We start from the raw sequence: 23,090 nt of genomic DNA on the forward strand, positions 1-23,090 counted from the left end.
GTGTATTTTTGGTCATTTTTGAGAAAATCTTTTTTCTGAGATTTGTTCGGGAACTTATTGGTATAGTGTTTTACTGTGATCAAAAGTTGGCGTAACAAAAAAGTATATTTTTTCTGAACTTTAACCACAAAAATGGACATAGCTAAGTATTTTAAGGCAAATTAGTGTATTTTTAGTCATTTTTGAGAAACTTTTTTTTTCGGAGATTTGTTCGGGAACTTATTGGTATAGTGTTTTACTGTGATCAAAAGTTGGCGTAACAAAAAAGTATATTTTTTCTGCATTTTAAACACAAAAATGGACATACCTAAGTATTTTTAGGCAAATGAGTGTATTTTTAGTCATTTTGGAGAAACTTTTTTTTTGGAGATTTGTTCGGGAACTTATTGGTATAGTGTTTTACTGTGATCAAAAGTTGGCGTACCAAAAAAGTATATTTTTTCTGAATTTTAACCACAAAAAATGGGCATAGCTAAGTATTTAAGGCAAATGAGTGTTTTTTTGGTCATTTTTGAGAAAATCTTTTTTCTGAGATTTGTTCGGGAATTTATTGGTATAGTATTTTACTGTGATCAAAAGATGACGTACCACAAAAGTATATTTTTTCTGAATTTTAACCACAAAAATGGACATAGCTAAGTATTTTAAGGCAAATTAGTGTATTTTTAGTCATTTTTGAGAAGCTTAATTTTAAAGACTGTTTCGGGAAATCAATATTATATTATTTAACTTAACCATAAAAATGTATAATATGTTGATTTTGATTAATGGATTTTGTAAGGATGTAGCCTCATATTTTAAGGCCAATTTATACATTTTTATTATTTTTTGGGATATTTATATTTTCGAAACTTTTCCATAAATTATTAACATAGCATGTTAATTTTAATCTATGACTGACAATTTTGCAGAACTGCTCTGAGAGTGTATTCAATGGGATGGTACCATCACGTGGGGTGCTGCAACGGGCATAATGTTGCCCAGAAGATAAGGTGACAACCGACATGCATGCGCATGAATTTTAACCTGTTTGCATTTGCTAACAAGGCAAGGAGAAGATAAAAAAAAATTCGGGATTTTTCTTATTTCCTGGGTTTTCCAGTGTGCATGGGAACCCTGTTGTTTGCATTTTTCCCTTATTTCCTGCAGGCATTAAGGAACTGCTGTGACCTGGACACATTCTGACAATCTTTACAATGTTATAGTGTGCAATTGTAACACAATTGTGAGTAACACTCACAATCAACTTAAAAAACATTTAAAACTATATGAGTTTGTAGACAGCTGCTCACCCAATATGACCAAGTGCTGGGTGCTGCAGATTCTGCATCTGTTGGTGTTGCCAACTTGAAACAGATCCGAGTCCAGATCCTCCAAAGGTTGACAAGGACGACAGGTCTGTTCCCAAGGAAAACTCTGACAAACACATATTCATATCACTTCTTAAAATATCTATCATAGTAACTATCATAGATAGTTTGTTTCATTCCTTTATGCCACAGAACCACATACCTGAGCCATAAGAGGAGGTGAGTGTGGATGGATACCCACCCATCCCCTGTCCAGAAAGTGTCTGGGCAGCAATGGAGACCGTAGGAGTCGATAGTGACTGAGCAGTTTGAGAGTGATTTATTCTCTGGTTCTAAAAACAAAACAACAAAGCACATCTGATAAGAACTTTTTTTTTTTTTTTTACAATAATAAACTTCCAAAAACAGAAAAGGGGAGGAAACTACCATAAGCAAACATGTTTGGATAAGCAATTAATGTATGAATGAATGAAAATGTTTTTGTTTCACCAGAGCACCTGTAGTTCAAAATACCATCTCAACAACCAGTGTTTGTCGAGGCTTCAACTTCAGGTCAGGCAAATGAATTTACAGCTGACACAAGTGTCCAATGGACTGTGAGGAACTACCACTTCACTTCACTTAAGTTTGGATAGAAAATATTGATGTGTTGTACAATACAGACCTTGAGGTGCACAGTAATGACTAAAATCAACCGATTCTTTGAAGTTAAATATTTCATTTAGTTTGCATTGTGGATGTATACTTACTAACACCCTGTTTGTTCTTCTCCCATAAAAACTCAAGTGACACTTGAGTTCAATAAAACTTTAACCTTTTACTACAGAACTGTTTTGGCAAGGGCTCTACAAGAGTATTGGAGTTGGTTCTGCAAACACACTGAAGTTTGCTCCTCAGCTGATGTTCGTTGAGACACTACAGAGTTATAACAAATTATTTTTTTCCACTAAGTGTACCAATAGAGATTTTGTCTTGCTTGTATAAAATTTTGTTTTAGTAATTTGATTATGCTCTGCATTTTAAAATATAAACAAATGATGCAGACACAGTTTGACTGCTGCTCAGCACTGCAGTGAAAACACTGTCTTCTCCTTCAGAAGAATAATTACATATCATTCCTATGATTTTGTATAAAACGCTGTCTTGTTTTCAGACACACAGCAAGACTTTCTAGCTGCAATTCTTCCATGAAGGTCAATGTCAGGCTGGACTTCTCTGGACAGTGGATAGATGAAGCTGGAACAAACTGGTTCCTGTCAGTCCTGACTACAGTTACTATCAAGATACTATCAGCACAGGCCATTTCAGACTGACTGGAAAGCTTTTTTATTTTACTTGCTGTTAAAAAAAAAAAGACATAAGCAAGAGAACTCTGCATAATCGTTGAAAGAACTTTCCCAGAATAAAAAAGTGGTCAGTTGCTACGTTTTATGAGCCAACACTAGAGAGCAGCATTTGAACAGGAATTGCAGTCACTGCAAGTATTACTGATATATATTTTTTTATGTAATCAAAGAAAGTGACATAAAAATATTTGAAAGGTGATAAGGTCACTCACAACAGAGGGCATGTTATTGCACTTATTAGACTGTGGCATCAGGTTTCTGAGGTCAGGCTTGCGGCTCATGCTCATTGGGGGAGGAGGTGGAGGAGGCGGACTCTTCTCCTGCATGTTCTTGGAGATGCATGCTGGAGACAGCAGGCCTGGGGAGGTGCAGTGGTTACTGTAGCTGCCATTTACTGGTGAAAAACAAAAGTGAAGTTACATAGATTTTTTTTACTAATAAAACTGATAAACGTGTCATTTTGAATGTTAATTAAGAATCAGATATCTAAAAAAACGACAATAATGGTAAATTAAATAAAGGATGTTAACATACAATATGCTCAGGATTTATTCTTACCAACAGTGCTTGGCAGCTCTGAACCCATCAGTCCTAAATATAAGGAGAACACACACACACACACACACACACACACACTCTCTCTCTTAGACTGTCACATGTTTTACATCACACAGTTAGAATATTACAGCTGTTCCACACCATTACCAGTGCTCGACGGCCGCTGAGGGGACATGTTGCTTCTCTGCAGAGACGGGTGTGTGTGCGAGATGGGCAGCAGATTATGATTACCGAGAGCGCCCCCTATGCCTGTGTGGGAGTAGAGCAGACCACTGGCATTGCTCCCAGGAATGATCACTTCCATGTCATAGGTTGAAGGAGGCAGACCCTGTGGGATCATTCACATGATGAATAAGACCACCCTGTGCACCGAGGAGAAGAACAGCGTCCTGATCCAGTCCACACACACTTACACAGATTCTCTGTCTGTTGATCATCAGGTCGATGTCTTCGTTGATCTTGCGGTACTTGTCATCCGACTCTGGGCTCTGGCCAGCAGAGTCATCTGCTTCGATGTTGGGGCTGTCGCAGCCATTTAATCCCTTCTTACGCAGTGTCTGGTAGAAAAAAGAGCAACAGATGAAATGAGTTGTCAGGTGACATGAAGGGTGATACAAGCAGCTATTAGCTACTATTTTAAAAGGTAGCATGGTTAATTTCTTTGGTTTGGAAAATCACAATCCAGACATTCTCTAAATTTGAGTTTTATTTCAACTTTTTAGTATATTAAGAAGTTAAATATTGCTGTAAATATGCTCAAAAGTGACTTTCAAACTTTTTCCCACATTGTTTGGAGCTAAATGTAAAAAATATTGCTGTTATTTTCAGGATGAAACGCTTTACAAACAGCGCCCCATACTGTCTAGTGTCTAGTACATCTCTTTATTTTTGGTTTATGTTGTTGCATTACATTGTCCTACGCATGTCATCAAAATGTCTCCAAATGCAAATAATGTAGTCTTTAAAAAGTTGCGTTGTATATTTTAACCACAAGAGGGTGCCATATGAACGCAGGTCACCCTGCAGCGCGTCCTCTTCTTTCCAAATGAAATAAACCTCTGACTTAAAGCATTTAAAGCATAGATATGAAAATATATTCAGCGTGTAGTTTGTGTGTGAATTACGAATTTGTGTGTTTCTTGATGCATGAGATTTAAGGGAGGTTCACAAAGTTTCACAACAAATTAAAATTACAGTTTTCTTACATTGTAATTTTTTTAAACTAAATTAAAAATGCTCTTTTTTAATTTTTAGGGAAATAAAAAAAACAACGATTGCTCTACACATTTAAACTTAAACCCTCTTTTTTTTTTGCAGTGTTTCCATCACATGATTCCTCCTTCGTAGAAATCTGAGTCATGTCTTTCACAACAGGTCACTCACTATCTACATCAATGACTCATTTAACAAGTCACCTCATGTTCATTCAAATGTTTTTGTTTTTCAGTTTTCAGTCAACTCTGGTTAAAAAAAAAAGAGGTTTAATCAGATTAATCAAAAAAAATCCCGATTCAATAAAACATAACGCATCTCCGCACAGATTGGACACTAAAACACATCAAAGCCGTTGCACAGGCCTGAAGGATGTGTAATAACACGTTTTAGTTATAAAAATCCGACACATTTTTAAATTATGACATCTGTTATAGAACTTTTTGACTCACCCTCCTTTATGTGCATGCGTGTGTGTGTGTGTGCGGACACTTGTGAAGTGCTGCAGTGAGTGTGTTTGGCTCTCGGTGGCCTGCTTCAGCACTTCACAGTCCATTAGTCACTGGACACTGCAGTACACACCAAGCACAGCCACTCTGCCAGTGACCAGCCTAATGCAGCTATTCCACTCATTCCAGTCATGCCCACCTGTTCTGCTTTAGACAAAAATGGTAGGGTGTGAGGGGTGAGAGCAGGGGGCAGTAGAAAGAAGAGGCAACTACAACCAATGCTGGTGTTGCCATAGAGGGAACGACTTTAAAAGTATGTTTTTCTCCAGTGTATTTCTTGTCCCTTTCATCCCTCAGTTATAATCTGGAAAGTACACTTAAACATATTAGCTCTGCTAGATTGCTAATGTGTTATTTCTATCAGCTGATAATGTTTTTTCTTGCTGATGGATTGACCATTGAAATGAAGAGGAGTTTCCACACTGAGTTACCTCACAACCCTGATGTCAGAGCTATTAGCATCATATTAGCATATGAGCCACAGACGGCTAATCTGTGCTAACTCAACTTGTCTTCACCAGTCTGGATGTTTTTACCATGTTGGAGAATGACAGCACGGTTGTGTTTGCGCTGAGCCAAATAAAATGGTTAAAGGTCTGCTTGTTTTAAAACAACAAATAAAATAAATCATCTAAACGTTCACCAGTCAGTATGAAGTATGAAGTTGTAGCAGCAGCAGAGGTGACTAGCACGGAGGCTAAACAAAACAAAAAAGGAACATTTTCTCAGCTGTCAAACAGACAGAGAAAAGGTAATTAACATTAATCTGTTTCTAGCCCTTCAGGACAAGTTTTTTTTGTTATAAAGAACCAAATGTTTTGTTAACTAATACCATTGGTACAGTTATATGAATATGTATAGAGTATAACATTGACTATAAGATCCTACATGATACTGTAACTCTTACTGAGAAGTACGAGGTGTGTTATGAGAGATTTTCCAATGAAAACTATAAATTATTGAGTGTAAATACTGTATCTTTGTCTATGTGACAATGTCAGACAGAACAATAAATAAGCTTCCACTAGGTGGCAGCAAATCGCTATAAAAATGAAAAAAGAGAGTCACAACACTTGAAGATCTTCCTGTAAGTCTTTCTTCAATTCCTGCAAGCATATCAGTGTTGTGAAAAAATAAATAGGCAGGATTAAATTAAAATATAATACATGATTAATTAAGTACAGCATGTATCTCTCAATTTAAATGGCTCAAAATACATTGTTTTTTCAATAAGAGGCCTGGTTTGCCGCATTTTAATGTTTGTCTTTCTGGTGGTACTTGGAGAGCCAAGTATTAGTGGATGTGGTACTGCTGTAAAAATTTGGAGAACCTGTGCCATCGACCTCTTGACCTCATTTAAGAATAGTTGTCTCTTTCTGTGTCTCTTCTCTGATTATGAAAAATAAGCACACAAACAGTGACACACATCTGTAGAGTGTGACTAGTGGAAAAACACTCATATTATGTCAGTGTCCGGAGACGCATCCAGAACAAACTTTAATTCCAGATGTGAAGAGACATGCTTAAAGCTGTGATTGAATGTCCCACGATTGATTTTATTACCAGATTTAAACGTGGCCTAAACACACTGGTCCAGGAGAAAATAACGAGGGAGCAGGAGCCAGGAACTGGTTACTTAGCCTTAAGTTGCTTCTCCTTTTTTTCCCCCCATTTTCTTCCTGCGGCGCTAACACACACACACACACACACACACACACTCAGTCATTTGCAGGCCAACCCCAGACACACACACTCAGAGGCCGTCATGGCTATTCTTAGCCGTGTTCTAGGCTATTTTTAGACAACTGCCGCTTTCCAGCGATTTAGCAGGGAGGGAACACAGCCAACACAAAGGAACTGGAGTTCTTCTGTGAGCACAGGCAAGCTACGCTGTGTGTTTGAGTGTGTAACATTCCCATGTGTCCGCTAAACGGAATTGAAAACCTCATCTGTTTTTAATCTGTACAACCTGAAGCCACAGTTACCACACTCTCTCACACACACGGACTGATTTTTGTGTTTTTGTGAGCACTTCACAGCCATAATACTTTTACCACCTCCTTATACTAAACCTAATAATTACAAATGTACGCTTAATCTTACTCCTCAATCGGACTCTAATGTCATCCTCCAATCCTGATACGACCTAAAAACTAAACCTCGAAGCTCAAAACGTAGACTCACACAGTGGGGACTGCAAAATTTCCCCACAAAGACAGCGAAGTATATTTTTGGAATAAATGTCCGCACAAGTATAGCTACACAAGGATCACAAATGCACACAGAGTCAAGCTAATAAAGTGAAGGCAGCGAGAGTAAAACTGAAGAATGCAGAACTTTTACTGTTTAAAAATAGCAGTAGAGTTCCCAGGCAAAATTCAACACAATTCAATTTGCTGATGGTTGTCTGCTCTGTACACTGGCCTACACACACACACACACACACACACACACACACACACAGAGGGATGCATGCCAACCACCACATGAGTAAAGGGGAAAATAGGAAGACAAAAAATAACAAAGGAGCCTCTCTCTGCTGCTACATTCTTGTCTGGAAGATACTGTGTTTCTGTGGGTCAGAGCCTTTGTTGCTTTTGTTTGAGGTACAGTAAGTGGACCTGCTGTGATGCACACTCAGAATAACAACAAATGCACAGAGATGGAAATGGACAGTGCCACAACGTAAGAAAATGAAAGCCAGCTTAAAGAACCTGTACATGAATTATTATTATTATTATTATTATTATTAAACCATTTGAATCCAAAATTCCTTTCACATTTGCTGCTGGTAGTGTACCATGTGTGATGTCACTGGTGACCATCTAGCACTAGTTTAAATACAGCATGCGGAAATAAATGTTAACAAAATGTACATGTTTAAAAGAACACAAACAAAAACTGCAGCAAAACAGTCAATGTGTTGTGAAGTAAAACAGTGGACTCTGAAAAGGTTTTGTACACAGGCTAAAGTGGATGCAGATGCATTGTGGAGCCCCTCCTTGCTTCAGTCCACACAGAGCAGAGGCAAAGCAGAAGTAAGTCGCAGAGTTACCGACGGTCCTGCGCTCAGTGAGATAGTATTTTAATAATGCTAGTGCTAAAAATTAGATGATGGACTGTGAAGTTATTGATTTGACGCCATGTGTCGTTCTGTTCATGTGTAAAAATTAGTTAGAAGCTCACGTAAGTGCTCCCCCTGGAGTGTCTTCAAGTACGGGTATTTGCTGCATTTCATCAAACATTTACAAATATTGCAGAACTCCTGGCTGCATTGTAAAATTGGTTGAATCACTACAAAATAATAATAATAATTAATAATAATGTGCACTGGATTGATTCACTGGGGAAATTTGTGTGTTAATAGCAGATTTGCTGAAACAGGCTGCCCCTCGGAGGCGCCAGGTATGTTGTTCCTCTGGGGCTTGAACCCAGGACCTTCTGTGTGTAAGGCAGATCACCAGTCACCAGAAGAAACACACATGCTTGTGCACACAAATCTGGTACTCACGTCCACTATGTCAGAGTTGGTCCTGCTCTCGTGGGGTTCGTTGTACTCGGTGTACTTGAGCAGAACTTTGTCCATGTCAGTGCTGGCATACTGGAACAACTTGTTGGTGCTGTTAAAGATGATGAGGGCAATCTCACAGTCGCACAAAACACTCAGTTCATAGGCTTTCTTCATCAGACCAAACTTGCGCTTGGTAAATGTGACCTTTGGGGAAAAAGAACATGTGATCACAACAACATCTATGCTCGCCCTGCAGTTTTGTCAAGTACATAGAGCAGAATAACCATAAACACAATAATACAATATCAAGCCGTAGTACCTCGGTCCACTGAAATATTAACACTGCACTGATTAGTTTTGAAGGCTTCAGTGCGTCGCCCGATACTTACACCAATCTTCCAGGGGAATATAAACAGCTGTACTAACCATCAAAATCAGCATCGGTGAACCTAAGATTTTATTCAAATTTTCAGTGCTTCGTCAACACACCAGTGCTGTGACTCACACAAGCAATCCTCAGATTTAAATGCTTGATTCCTCGACCACATTTCATGGGAGTGCCTTTGGTACTTTTTAGGCGTTGTGCAAAATATTGGTTAGCATTAGCCTCCTGCTAAGATGAACAATGGCAGGTTACACTTTAACCTGCAGTATCTGTCTAACTGGAGGACGATTCAAAACACAAACACAAACACAAACCACCGCGGTTTTCAACACAATACAGTCATTTGTAAACAGACAAACATTTTGGAGTTGATGCAACTAAATAATCTCCTGGATGTCCTATAATCCTGATTTGGCATGCACACACACACACACACACACACACAGGGGGGCAGATTTACCATCACATGTCCCATAGAAGGAGTGTGATGGGTCAGTGCCGCCATTGTACAGGGGTCAGGAAGCATGTGTGCCTGCATTTCCTGTAATAACAGGAAGAAACCAACTTCCCCAGACAGTTGTCTCCCCTGGTGTGTGTTTGTGTGTGTGTCATAGTGTTTGCTCATGCATGATTATGTGTAACACTAGTACACACACACACACACACATTTCTCTTACTGACTGTTCTTTTTCTCTCACAATCGTCATACACAGCTACCATGTTTGGACCCATGCTGAACACAGAGCTGTATAAAAGCCCTGCTAGGAAGAAGGAGCTTGTGGGCATCATATGACATGATGTCACCAGTTTGAGGAACTACAGTATGTAATGTGTCTGTGTAGCTGAAGTGGGTTTAACACAAAGTTGAGGAGAAGGGAAAAGAGGGGAAAAAATAGAAACAATAAGTGCATTTAGAGCCTTTTTTAAATCGATTTTAAAACTAATTCTGGTTTCTTTAATCAGCGACATGGTGCTAAAAACGTCCAATAGCATTAAAATAGATGAAGATTAACTTTCCATGTACAGTGGGAATTCAAATTAGTGAGTGATCAAATGAGAGAATCTAGACTTAGAAGCATTTGAAATGAGAATTATACAAAGTAATATTGAAGTTACAGTTAGGAACCGACAAAACTGGTTGCAAAAAGTCCTTCATACGAATCTCTTTATAAATGAGACGACGGTTAAGTAATAAACTTTCCAAAATTAGTTTATGAACGTATTCAAAATGTTTCTATATTCTTAAAATAAATGCTTTGCTCCTTTGTGTCGGCCATTTTTGGATTTAAGCTCAAATAAGTTCAATTTGCATGAAACACAAAAGTAAACAAGATGTAAATCAACAGAAACCAAAGAAAACTACAAAGAAAAAATCATACTTTGGGAGCATTATATAATTAGCAACAGATGACGCCTGTCCTGGTATAAACTCTCTTCACCAGCTGCTCCAGTTAAGGTCTAAAATGCTCCCAGACTTGTTCCACCAAGAATGCTAAAGCGAAGAATGTTCCACTTGTCTTTTCCATTGATCACAAAAAGCTGCCAGACCAAATGTGTCTTTGAGTGAGGGAGCATGAGAGAAAACCTTATAGGAAGGTGAAGTCCGTCTCTAACACCTAGAGCCCCTGGAGAAAACCTACACACATGAGGATAACATGCAAACATTATACTGAGTTTTAACTGGGGCTTGAACCAGTGATCATCTCATCAAGACTGCAAACCACCATGAATAATAATAAAATATTCAAATGCTGATATTTGTTGAGTCAGTCTAAATTCAGAGGTTACAGTTTATCAATGGTAAATATCAACTTAGTGGGTGGTCTTAATAATGCGTGTGTGTGTGTGTGTGTGAATGGAATGCTTACATGTCGGTTTCGCTCATCCATTATCCGTGCTATTTGAATCTTTTTTCTCCCCATCTTGACTCTTTCTGGTGATCTCTTATAAAGGCCTTCTTTTTCTTTTTGACTTCCAGGTCCTTACAGGTTTTCACCGGCGATTCCAAACTGCTGACAAGCTTGTGGGCTGGCTTCTGCAAGCACAAGGAGGACATAACTATTAGATTTAATCATTAGGAAAATCATACTTTCCAGTCTTAGATGCATGCCCACACACAGAGGAGAGGAAGAGAATAAACAGGTTTAACATTTCAATCCTACTTGAAGGTTTGGCGTGTAAACGTCTAACCATTTCCAGGGCAATAAAAACAACAAAAGACAGCAAAACAAAAGCAAGACAGAAACATGTATGGACACTGCATTTAATTACCATGGGGGGAGAAAGGGGGGAGTTTGTGGGCAGTGTTGCCTGCTGCGTAGCAGAGTTCAACCACCATGCACGCACAGACAGGCATCACTCAGTACTGTCTGTTAGCATACCCCGCCGTTCTACTGCTGCTACTGCTGACCCCCCCCAACACCACCCATGAGCCAGGCTCCCTCAAGGTGTTAGTGTACTGTATGTTGAGGAAGTGGAAGACCCTGGTGCATATCATCAGCAGTGATGATAATTGCTTGGTGCAATTACAGGTGATGAATTAGAAAAAAAGACATCTGAATGTATCTGATTATATATATCTGACATATATATATACATATATTTATGTATATATATCACTTCACTCAGTGCAGTACTCGACAATATTTAGACAGACAGAGATGTTGCCAGTGCCACTGAAAGTGTAAAGGATAAATATTAATGTTATATTTCATAGTAACATCATCAATCAATAATCTGAGGGATCATGTCCACGCCTCTGAACTAAGCAGAGTGCAGTTCGTGCAAATACTGCTCAACAACCCAAATGCCTTCAACCATGACACCTGATTCAACTGCTGCTTCCTACCACTCCTGTATAGACTCGTTGCCCTCGAACACATCGCGTACACTGTACCCTAGGCTAAATGCCAGAGAAGATTAAAACAAAGTAGAATTACGTGTCTTTGTGCAAGCAGAGGTGGGAATTTAAAAAAAGTATTAACATGTCATTACTAAGTATGTGTTGACTTTTTTTCCTACAGATATCCATAGTTTATCTAAGAATTTGTCTGCACATGTTGGAGCCTGTTGTAAGGGCTGTAAATGCATAGAGTGGGAATTGTCCACTTCTTGGTTTGTTCCACTTTTATAACTTCATGACAACAAAAGTGAGTGTTACCAACAGCAACGGGACAAAACAAAGTAAACACGGTAACACATTCACATTCTTTTTTTTTTTTTACAAAGAGAAACAGAATGAAGTTATATATATATATATACATATATATATATACACGCACATACATATATAGATATTTCTCTAGCTTTTGTTTTCCTTTACACTGTTTGCATTGGTGATTCTGTGAAACACATACGACTACACGTGAACAATGGTCTAGTACAGGTACCATGTGATCCACGTCATTGCTGAAGTGGAGCCTGATTCACAGAGTGAACTGGAAGTTCACACAGACGGAAACTGACGCACACAACACACATGACATTTGTTCTTGGCAGTCTTCTGCCGTCATCACAGCAAGCTGAAAAGAGAGAGGGCGTAGAAGAGAGGAACGGCATGCTCACTATTAGGAGGTGCCTGCACTCAGAGTGATGTGGAATTTACAAAAGCAAAAGAAAAAAAAAGGTGAGTCTTCTAAACAAAAGGGAGATCGTAGCTGTTATTCCTTCCTAAAATCAGATCTGATCTCAAATATGTTATGATGTTTTGCTGGTTTTATACCTTATGCTCACTGCATTTTGTACATTTACCTGAAAACCTACAGACCGTGAAGGCTGTGGCCACAGAAGAGAAAAACACCTGCCGACCAAACAGTCAAAGTCATGGACCAACATTAACAACATTCACCAACTGTAATGTCGCTAGACTCAGGACTAGATCTCCAAGTCCTGAGAGAAGTCAAAAAAGAAGCCAAATCGCTGACGAGGATTTGAGAAACTGACAAGCTAATCTGAGGTGATACGCAAAATTGATTGGCTGGAAGAATCATGTGAAGCGATGGCCGGTTGGGAAGCAGAGAAGTGATTTCATTTCAGTAATGCACATTGACGTCAGCATGACAAGAGACATGCAATTAAAATGTATTCATTTAAATAGGGGGTTGGATGGACAGGTGACAAAACAGGGGTAGAGACAATGAAGTCATCATTTTTTTATGTGCAAGATCATTTTAAAATGTCGATGTGTTGTATACAATTTTTCATGTGTGGTTAGGCATCAAATAGGACACTGTTAAAGTTTATTCCCAATATTGTTGGAGATGAGAGTTAAGCACAGATTTGTACACCTGCTATGTAAAGACCTGGTAAAAAGTCCTGACAACACTGCCCCCACTGGCCGTTTTTGACTATAGAATCTTAACACTCCTGTACTGTAACTCTAATTCAGTCTAATTATCTTTCATATAATTTTCCATTCTAATCCTTGACATAAGAATGTGTGAATATGGTGATGGCAATAAGACGTGTGGTGAAGATTAATGGCGTGTTATGTTCCAACAACGCGCTCTGATTGAGAGCTGTGATAGCGTCACGATCGTAGGAAGCAAGAAGAAACACGCCAGCGTGAGAGCGATGCACGAATATCCAGAGCCTGAGTCACATCGGTGTAAACAGATGTACAGGCTTTAAGAAAATATCAGCAGCACTGACTGTTTAAATTTAGAGCACTCACAGACGACGCACACTCAGCAGACTGGAGTAATAAAGAACAGCGGGCCAGAGACGTGACGGTGATGGAGAAAAACCTTGTCCTGATTTTACAGCATTTATGCATGTGATTGGTCCAACGACTGTAAATATGTTTTAATGAACTGAAATCCACTCCACCCCCCCACCCCACTCCTCTTTCTCTCCCTCACCTCAACCATTACAAACGTATGTCCGAGTTCACTCCTTACCCTAACTCTAATCTGACCCCCGTTCTAATCCTAACTTCCAATTATCTTTCGAACCTCAAAATACTCTAACACTCAGTGTCCCGACAACAATAATATTTCCACAACAAATAACTTCCCACAACAATGGCTGGACCAGAAACACACACACACACACACACACAAAGAGACACACTCATCCACCTATTTATAGAGTCAATGTGAAAAATAGGACAAAAGTAAAAGATAAACTTTTTACCCCAAACAATAACATTTTTTTTACAGTCAGCGACTGTAAAAAGAGGAAAATGAAATACATATTAGCTGTACTATGTGTGTGTGTGTGTGCGTGTGTCAGGTCCATGGTTTTACTCTTTGACAATGAGTATGTTAAACATTTTATTCTACGTTTTCAGATGGCTCCACTGCAGAGTAGCAAAATTACCAATAACCCCTGGTACAGGGTGTTCATGATCTGCAACCTGTGGCTCCGGAGCAGCATGTGGCCCGTTAGCTAGCTCCCTACGCCATTTGTGTGTGTGTGTGTGTGTGTATGCGCGAGTGTGTGTGTTTGTGTGTGTGTGCTCAACTCCAAGCCTTAGGTCTGTGAATTTTTCCAATAAATGAATATATAAATACAAATATAGATGAAAGTACTTTAATTAATTGATCATTATTTAAAAATAAATACTAATTAGAACCAAACGATCAATAGTTAAGAGATCCATAATGGTAGTTCAATGCTATGAACATGTCTGTTTTATCTGAACCACTCAGTACACCACACTGTGAGACACTGTCAAACGAGAAAATCTGTGCTCCGTCAGCTGTGTAACCACATGACGATCATATCAAATCTTCAGCAGCGTACAGGATCAGTACATACAGTAAAGTACACGTGACTGTAGAGCGTGGTCTGCAACATAGAGTAGCTCGAAGACGAATTGAGGAAAAATGGAGGATGATGAATCACAGAAATTGAAAGGTCAAGTTAAATTAAACTGTTTGCAGAGCCCAAAATAACTAAACACGTTTCACTTTAATACACTTCACAGTATTGATAAAAATCCCCTCCCACCAACTCCACCACCCCATCATCTCAAGTCCCCCGTCAGAAAAAACATTCTGTAACAGAGAAGAACAAATACTAATGTTAGGCAGATCCGGACTCACACTGTGCAGCCGTCTGCCCCGGCCAAGGAGGGGTCACGGGGTGGGGGGGTCCTTGATGCTCAGTGCAGACATCACAAGAGTATTTTTTTTATTTTTTTTACTGATTTAACACTGCTGCTCCTCTCTGTCTGCTATCGCCTCCTGCCGTCTTTATGACTTTTTAAATGACTATTTTAAGTGCAGCAGACGGCCTTTGGGAAGGGTGGACAGAAGTTAGTCATTTAGGAGTAAATTTAATATAAGAATATACTTGCAGAGCACAATGTGTCAAAATAGTTTTCACAATAATCATTTAGGGGTTACCCTAAATTACCCTGTTTTTGTAACTAATTGGAGTCCAAATCAAACTTGAAATTTGATTTAATTTACATGAACAACCCTAAAAGATATTAAACAATATTTAAAATATTAAAAACATTTTTGTACTAAAAACTAAAAAAAAAACATTTGTCAAAGTATTATATTTTCACTTAAATCATTTAGGGGTTACCCTAAATTACCCTGTTTTTGTAACTAATTGGAGTCCAAATCAAACTTGAAATTTGATTTAATTTACATGAACAACCCTAAAAGATATTAAACAATATTTAAAATATTAAAAACATTTTTGTACTAAAAACTAAAAAAAAACTAAAAAAAAAAAAATTTGTCAAAGTATTACAAACTTGGTCAAAACATTGCATCACTAGATTCAGCCTAGAAAAGTCGAGATATTCAGCAGATGGCAATAACTCGATAGCAACAGCTGAAATAGTGCAAAAGTGATAAAGTGAAAAAGTAGCCAAATACAGTGTGACAGTTATGGGAGAGTGGTCACAAAGGGCCTTTGACATGTTTTATATGTCAATGTTCTGCCCTTTTAAATCAACTTAGAAAAAACCGATCCCTGATAAACAGCTGGTCCGAGGTCCCTCTAAGGAGTTGTATGCAGACACTGGTAACCTGAGAGAGGCGGTGTGGTTAGGGACACCCCTCTATAAGCAGTAAATGAGTCACTTTGTGGCACAAACAGCACATGCTCAGCATACTGTGAGTGACTGATGTCACACAGACTTAAAGGTACAGTAGCCCGGGGTTTAGATGTTGACGTTGTTGCTCATCAATACTTTAATAACCTATAGTCTCAGAAGAGCCTATCATGTCGTCACAGCTTTGGCAAGGTTCCACTTCTATTGCATGTACTTCTAGGATGATACTAGGATGAATTCCTCTTTAAAAATGTTTCCGAGCAGGAATAAGAGAGAATACGTATAAATGGTAGACCAGTGGTTCTTAAAGTTTTTATACTGCATGCCACCTATTATTTGGCTCCACTATAACCATCGACATCTACAGCAGCACAGGCCTCCACTGCTTTTAGATTTTATTTCTAATGTGAATATTAGAATTATCTGCCAAAGCCACAACATACAGTGAGGTAGTACTACAACTGGCACTTGAATTCAATTCTGAAACCACATTAACACACACAAAGAGCGGCTCACACTAGAAGAGGCCCAAGTAATGGTACATGTACTAATGCTACATGATACCTATAGTTAGAGAAAAACTGTGGTAGACAATATCATTTTTTCAAACTTGGTCTTTGGTAGATAGTTGAAACCTTGACAGCTAAGGTAAATGACCATAGTCTCCAACTCCAACATCGATGAATAGTTCCTAAGAGAATCAATGCCTACTAATGTCATATTCTTTAACTACACCGAGATATAACATTAGTGTTTTTTCTATACACACTGATATAGAACCTGACCCAAACCAGAGCTGATCTGAGTTCTGTTTGCCAACACGTGAAAAAGAAACTGGAGGAAAATATGAGTTTGATTAGTTTGATTATAACTTACAGAACCAAGACTTGTGTTAAAGTCGTGAATAACTGGTTTGTTACATCAATGTTCCATCCGTCTACACAGGTGGACTATTTATTTTTACACAAAGAAGTCAATATGTCAACTGTCTAGGGTTGAAATGACTCTATAATTTGTATTTTCTACCATACACCACAGGCCTCGCTGCGACTAAAATAGTCCGTACAAGACTGTGGGTGTATGAAATTAGATGAGCAATGAGCTGTGTCTCAAAGGAAATAACAAATATCCAGTACTCCTCTGAAGGAACAGAGTTAGAAAGAGGGGGAGAACTAGGCTCTTCTTCAGACTACAGCAGTGGTTTAAATGGTTTATTCCATTTAAAACATGGTAATTCCTACCAACATGCTTTCCTTCATTGGACAAATAAAGTAAAACTACTAATCACAGCAGTTTCCCTATGTGGAAACAGCTTGGTGCCTCCTAAGGGGAACCCGCCCTATAGTTTTAAACCACAGGGATATGGTCTAGATTCCTATTGGTCCTAGTCTGTGTAGTCTGGTACTCTACTTTAGCAGATGTAATACAGTACCGGCCAACTCTTCATAGAAACGCTCACACCATGAACATCAAAGATGTCTGTCTAGTCGTCAATCATTCTTCTCATTGACTGGTTCAGATCAGTCTCCCCTTTTTTTCTACGATTTGCCATAGTCATAATAATGAATACTTCATTTGTGAGCTTTTCAGACACATAAGATCTGCAATGACCAGGTGACATGACGTACAGCACACGTTAGGTGAGCCTTTCTTATGGCTGGTTGACTTTCTGGAGATCAGAACATCATTTTCAAATCAAATAAACTTTGTGTCAAATTCTGCAAATTAATTGATAACATTTAACAATAAATATTTTTGAAGTTGTATCTCTGTTATTCATTTATTATATTGTCAATTAAACTTTGGCTTTAAAATCATTGCCTGTAATGGTTATTTTTTTTGTTTCATTCATTGTAATTATTAAATATCAAAAGTTTTTTTTAACGTACATTCATTGTAATTATTAAATATCAAAAGTTGTGATTAGTGCAAATTATTTTTGTTATTTACAGCCCACCACTAATAATAGAAACATTAGTAAAACAGGAAACTTACATTTGCCACAAAGGAAATTTAAAATGATTGAAAATAATCAACAATTCAACATTTGTTATATAAAAGTTATCTGCTATATTTACCACTCAAAATTACTCTACTTAACAGGCATTTAATCTTCAAAATAAAAAGCTGTTTACTCCTGAATTTCCCTGACGTACCACTTTAGATCCGTGAACCCCCGGTTTGGAAAGGCTTATTTACATTGTGTGTGAAGAAGGACGAAGTCTGTTGTACGCCTGATACAAACACACCTACACTCACACGCACGTGTGAGCAACAGTGATGTTCTTACCAGGTGCCGCCGATGTCAAAAAGAAACAAAATCCTGCGCAACACCGATCCGTCATGTGTTCAAAAGAGTTCCCAAACTGTTTCTTCTAGGATGTTGCCCCGGAAAAGAAGTGGGGGACAGAGGGGTGGTGAGCAGGAGTCGGGGAGGTGGGGGGCTCCAAAGTTTAACTTTGACTGAGCCAGAAGACGGGGAGAGACAGAGACGAGCGTGTGGAAGTTTTGACACGAAGTCCCGGTGTCAAGCAGGAAAAGGTGACGAGCGCGGATCAATCCTCTGCTCCGTCCTATTGTTTATCTGTGGAGTGTTCCGTCCAGCCGCGCAGATACTTCTCTCTCTCTCTCTTCTGCCTCCCTGTGTCTCTCTCTCTTCTGTCTCCCTTTGTCACACACTCACTCACACACCTACAAACGCCACACCTCACCTATTCATCGCATTTCTCTGCGTTCGTGACCCAGTAGGTGTCCCCGTCAGGCGGCTCAATTCTCGTCCATTAGTGACGCTCTTGTCGTGGAGCACGGGCCTGCACCTGTGCGTCAGGAGGCGGCAACGTCACAGGCGCGCGCACGCACACAGAAACAAATATAAGGAATGTGGTTAAGCGGAAAGATAGATAGACCAACAAAGGACTGCTGTGTTTAAGACAGAGACGAAGCAGGGAACAACTGCCAGAAGAGGAACACGTGAATGTGGCTCATTTGTTTGAGTCCTCTGAAAAAAATTTCATAACACACGCCGCCAAAACTCTCGATCGTGTCATTGCTGCCCCCTTGTGGACTTGATTCCAATCGCATATCCAATGAACTGGATCGTTAATATACGTCCCTAAAATGAAAATGAATCAACTGGTAAAGGGATAAGACAAAGTGTTTTTTCTTTGTCTTCAGTCTCAGTCCTAATCCCAACCACAGACCTTGTGGAATGTTGTAACAACTGAGGATCCCGCACCATGACCTCCCAGAGCTTCTGTCTGGGGTCAAGGATTTTTTGATGGTTAGGTATTTTCAGAAGTATTATTATAATATATATGTATATATATTTACAATATGTTTTTATTTTATTTTGTATTAATTAATAATTTAATCTAAGAACTGTAGGACACACATTAACATCAATTTACCAAATTGTAAAAATAAAATATATAGAATATATCCAATATTTTCATTACCATGTGTTTCCAAAGGCATTTATACATATAGAATTTGGTTCATTTGAAAGCACATATATCACTTTTCTAACTTCACTACGAGGGGTTTAAAAACTAGAAAAAGATACTATATATATATATATATATATATACACATATATATATACATATACATATTTACTATACAGAAACTATTTACAATGTCTTGAGGTGACAGTAATTAAAGTTTGTTTGTTTTGTGTCTAAATGTGAGGCAATACAAATATCTTCCTACACGTAGAGCCCAAAAAATATACTGGAGTTAATGTAATCTTTTATAATCATTCCTATATCATAATAATCAATATTCTATAATTGAATGGTTTAATGCACTCGCAATAGTCGCAATAATTGTTAGCAAACCGTTAGCAGAAATGTTGCAGCTAGCTGTAGCTGACTGTAAGACACTGACATAATGTAAAGGTGCATCGACTCACACCAACTAAACAAATACCCTGATCCCCAATCTGCATGTTTCTGCACTGAGAAAACTCTCTCTCACACAACGCGAAATCATGCAAACTCCATACAGAGACCTTCAGTTACCACCAGAGTTTAAGTTGTACCAACCATCATCTTGCCCCAGTAAAAATACATAACCTTAAGATAGTAAATATGGCAGATGGATATTTTCCTGTTATATTTGTTAATTGTTTAAAACCTGATGTCTGATTTTGTCCCCATGGGTATATCGTCCATATCTAGTTTTCTCCAATGGGAGGGGGCATTATGCATCATTACCTTATAAAATCAGACTTTAATGTACCCCTTACTAATGATCTCACTTTCGGAGATCATTAGTAAAGACTATCAGTAATTTTCTCAGCTGTTGCCGTTGGTAACCCAATATCCCTCACTCTGACCACAGGCAGCAGCAGCAGCAGCAGTAAACATGTAACAGACTCAGCTGCAGGGCAGATAGTGGCCACAGTGGATCATTCAGCAGCCGAGACGCCTGACAAGACGAGGTGAGGGAACACTCAGCACAGTGATTCCCCTCAACCATCAACCAAAAAAATGTGATGAGCTGAATGAAGCGCAAAACAAAACTTCAAGACATCTCTTAATTCATCTGAAGCTTAAGCTTTACAGTCCTTTACAGGTCTTTCTAGACAGATGATTTACACTGGATATGCCCAATTATGGCACAGATAAAGAATAACAACAATGTGATCAAGAACCTGATGATGTTTCAAGGTCAAATGCAGTGTTTTGCCTTATTTGTGTCTTTGTTACCTGTTACCTTTACATCAACTCTAGCTCTGCTGCATCTCATATCTGTGTACATATTAATGGCAGTTCACCAGACCTCTGACCTCTGAACCCAGCAAGATGAAATGGACAGGAGTTTTCCTTTAGCTGTCCGCTGTAGGAGAGAGCAGTTCACCATGGACTGATGTCCCACAGAGCAGAATGTTGTCTCACACTTTCAACAGACTTTCATTGTTTCATCAACAGTGTTATTCAGGCTTGTACTGCACAGACATTTGTCTGACAACAGTGTTATTCAGGCTTGTACTGCAGGCAACACATCTAAACACACACACATAAACACCACTGTTCACTACCCAGTAGACACGTGAGTCTGTCTTCACCTGGAAGGTTCGTCCCAACAGCTCCAGCTGTGGGTGTCTTCACTCACTCTCTTGTATCAAACAAGACTGAAAAAAGTTGAAAGAAGGAAAGAAAAGGAAAAAAATCATATTAAGCCAGACCAGCTGGCTTAAAAAGATGGAGACCCAAAACTGGGTTGTGTTTGGATCAGCGCTCCGTCTGCACTGAGTTCAACTAGTCTACAGGGGGACAATGATCCTGCTAATCAAACACCCGCCCCGTCCCCTCCCCTTCCACCATTGGCACACACACACACACACACACACGCACTAGTTTTAGTCTTACCCTTAGTACCACACACTAAACTAACTACGGTCTTTTACTGGGTTCTTGGTTCGGTGACTTATCTACAGCACATTGTAGGGATGAAAGAAGGCACTTTAACTTTGTAGAATTCATTCAGGTCGTCTACAGTAAAGTAGCTTTAGCCAAACCGTAGACCAATAGTTTTCATTAAAATAATCAAATAAAATTTGAGCCTTGGACAACCTCCTTAAATTTCCTTATAGTCATTTGGGATCAAGCACATACCAAAATATATACAAAAATTGGAGTAACCCTTTGTTTTCTTGCAGTTAATTCCATTAATTTAGCAGTCTGCCATTAGCATCGCCAAAACCTTAATTATCGTCACTTAATTCCAGTGATTGCCAATAACCTCATTTAAATTTAACTTTCAATTCTGACTATAACCATATTCCTGAAATTTTGATCTTTTTTTTATAACCAGTCTTTAGTCCCATTAGATATCATTAGTCATGATGTTTATTATCTTGTTATTAAGTCATAAAAAGACGACAGACAAAAATGTCTCTCAAAAGTTACACAAATGCACTCATACATTTACACGCCTCTTTATTGTGACCTCTTGTGTCCAGGCTGACTGAGTGGTGCTGTAGCGTCCATCCAATCAGCTGTGGCTGTCACTCACTTTATATATATATATAGTTTTAAGGTGTCTGGTGCGCGCGGTGTGTGTGTGTGTGTGTGTGGGGTGGATGTGGATTTGTGTGCCAGAGAAAAAATGTGTTGCTGACATTCAGGGCCTACAGGCCTTGGTGTGAGGGCCAAGGATTACCACTCCAAAGACTGTCAGCTCTACACATTACAGACAGACAGAAAGAGAGAGATAAAACCTGCCAGCATGTCCTACATATTAGCACGGAGAGCATCTGTTCAGCAGAGGATTACTCTCAGCTGTCCAGTCCTGTCAGTGCAGGGCAGAGAAAGTGAGAGAGAGAAAGAGGGTGAGAGACACACACAGAGAGAGAGAGAGAGAGAGCGAGAGAAAAAAGTCATAAGATGCAATCTTATGAGTTAGCATTACTGCAGTACTTAGCAGCACAGATGAAGTGTACGTCATAAAATGAGAACATACACATGTCAAATTATTAGGTTCGTTCTGCTCAGGACAGGGTGGAGTTCCACAAGGACAAGGGTGATATTTAACTGATAAAGGGGTGAGGTGGGGTCTAGGGGGGAGTTCAGCATCCTAACAGTGGTGTGTTGGTCTAGTCTGCTCCTCCGTCCGGAGAAGCCTCCGTGATGTCTGTTGTATTCACCCAGCTGGCAGGAGGCGGGACATGGATGAGAGGAATGTCTAGGGCCAGTCCTTCTGATGGCCACATTCCAGGAGAGGCAGGTTGAAGAAAGTCTGAGAGGAGAAACATAGAAATGTCTGAGGGAGGGGGGGGGGTCTTCCTGTTGTGGGCGGAGCAGCTGTTGTAACACAAAGAGATGCAGCCAGTCAGAATTCTTTTGAAAAAGGATGGTCCTGGTGGCAACTGGAGCTCTTGATCCTTTCGGTTATGAACAGAAGAACTACTGGGCTGACCGCACGGTCACATGATCCTTTGTTATGTCTATTTGTTCTTCATCATTATCGTCTTTTTGCTTCTTTTTCATCATCATCGTCAAGTGTTCCCTTCAGGGGTCACCACAGCAGATCATCTGCCTACATCTCCAACATCCTCTGTCCAATATATTCACTGTCTCTCCTCAACACGTGTCCAAACCATCTCCACCTCACCTCTCTGACTTCATCTCCAAACTGCTCCACCTTAACTGTCCCTCTGATCTGCTCATCACTGGTCACTCCCAGTGAAAAGAGTTACGTACTTTCATAAAAACCCTTGGCTGCTGTCAGTACATTCAAGG

General features: G+C 39.2%; 1 protein-coding gene across 3 annotated transcripts; it reads right to left on the reverse strand.

The window, feature by feature from the left end:
• Nucleotides 1-603: 603 nt before the first annotated feature.
• Nucleotides 604-21,162, reverse strand: mef2ca (myocyte enhancer factor 2ca). Of its 3 annotated transcripts, none has more exons than XM_025062695.1 (9): nt 20,889-21,162; nt 10,700-10,866; nt 8,447-8,650; nt 3,628-3,771; nt 3,362-3,542; nt 3,215-3,247; nt 2,869-3,050; nt 1,513-1,642; nt 604-1,416 (listed from the first exon to the last, which is right to left on the reverse strand). In XM_025062695.1, exons 2-9 carry the CDS (start codon nt 10,751-10,753, stop codon nt 1,289-1,291), a joined length of 1,056 nt encoding a protein of 351 aa, XP_024918463.1. In that variant the 5' UTR covers nt 10,754-10,866; nt 20,889-21,162; the 3' UTR covers nt 604-1,288. The 3 variants fall into 3 exon arrangements, with proteins under 3 accessions (XP_024918463.1, XP_016893936.1, XP_016893935.1); XM_017038447.2 differs by lacking the exon at nt 20,889-21,162 and adding an exon at nt 18,558-18,971; XM_017038446.2 differs by lacking the exon at nt 20,889-21,162 and adding an exon at nt 18,137-18,971.
• Nucleotides 21,163-23,090: the final 1,928 nt, after the last annotated feature.

The sequence above is a fragment of the Cynoglossus semilaevis genome, chromosome 14 (assembly GCF_000523025.1).
Source record: "Cynoglossus semilaevis isolate Cse_v1.0 chromosome 14, Cse_v1.0, whole genome shotgun sequence".
NCBI classification, from domain to species: domain Eukaryota; kingdom Metazoa; phylum Chordata; class Actinopteri; order Pleuronectiformes; family Cynoglossidae; genus Cynoglossus; species Cynoglossus semilaevis.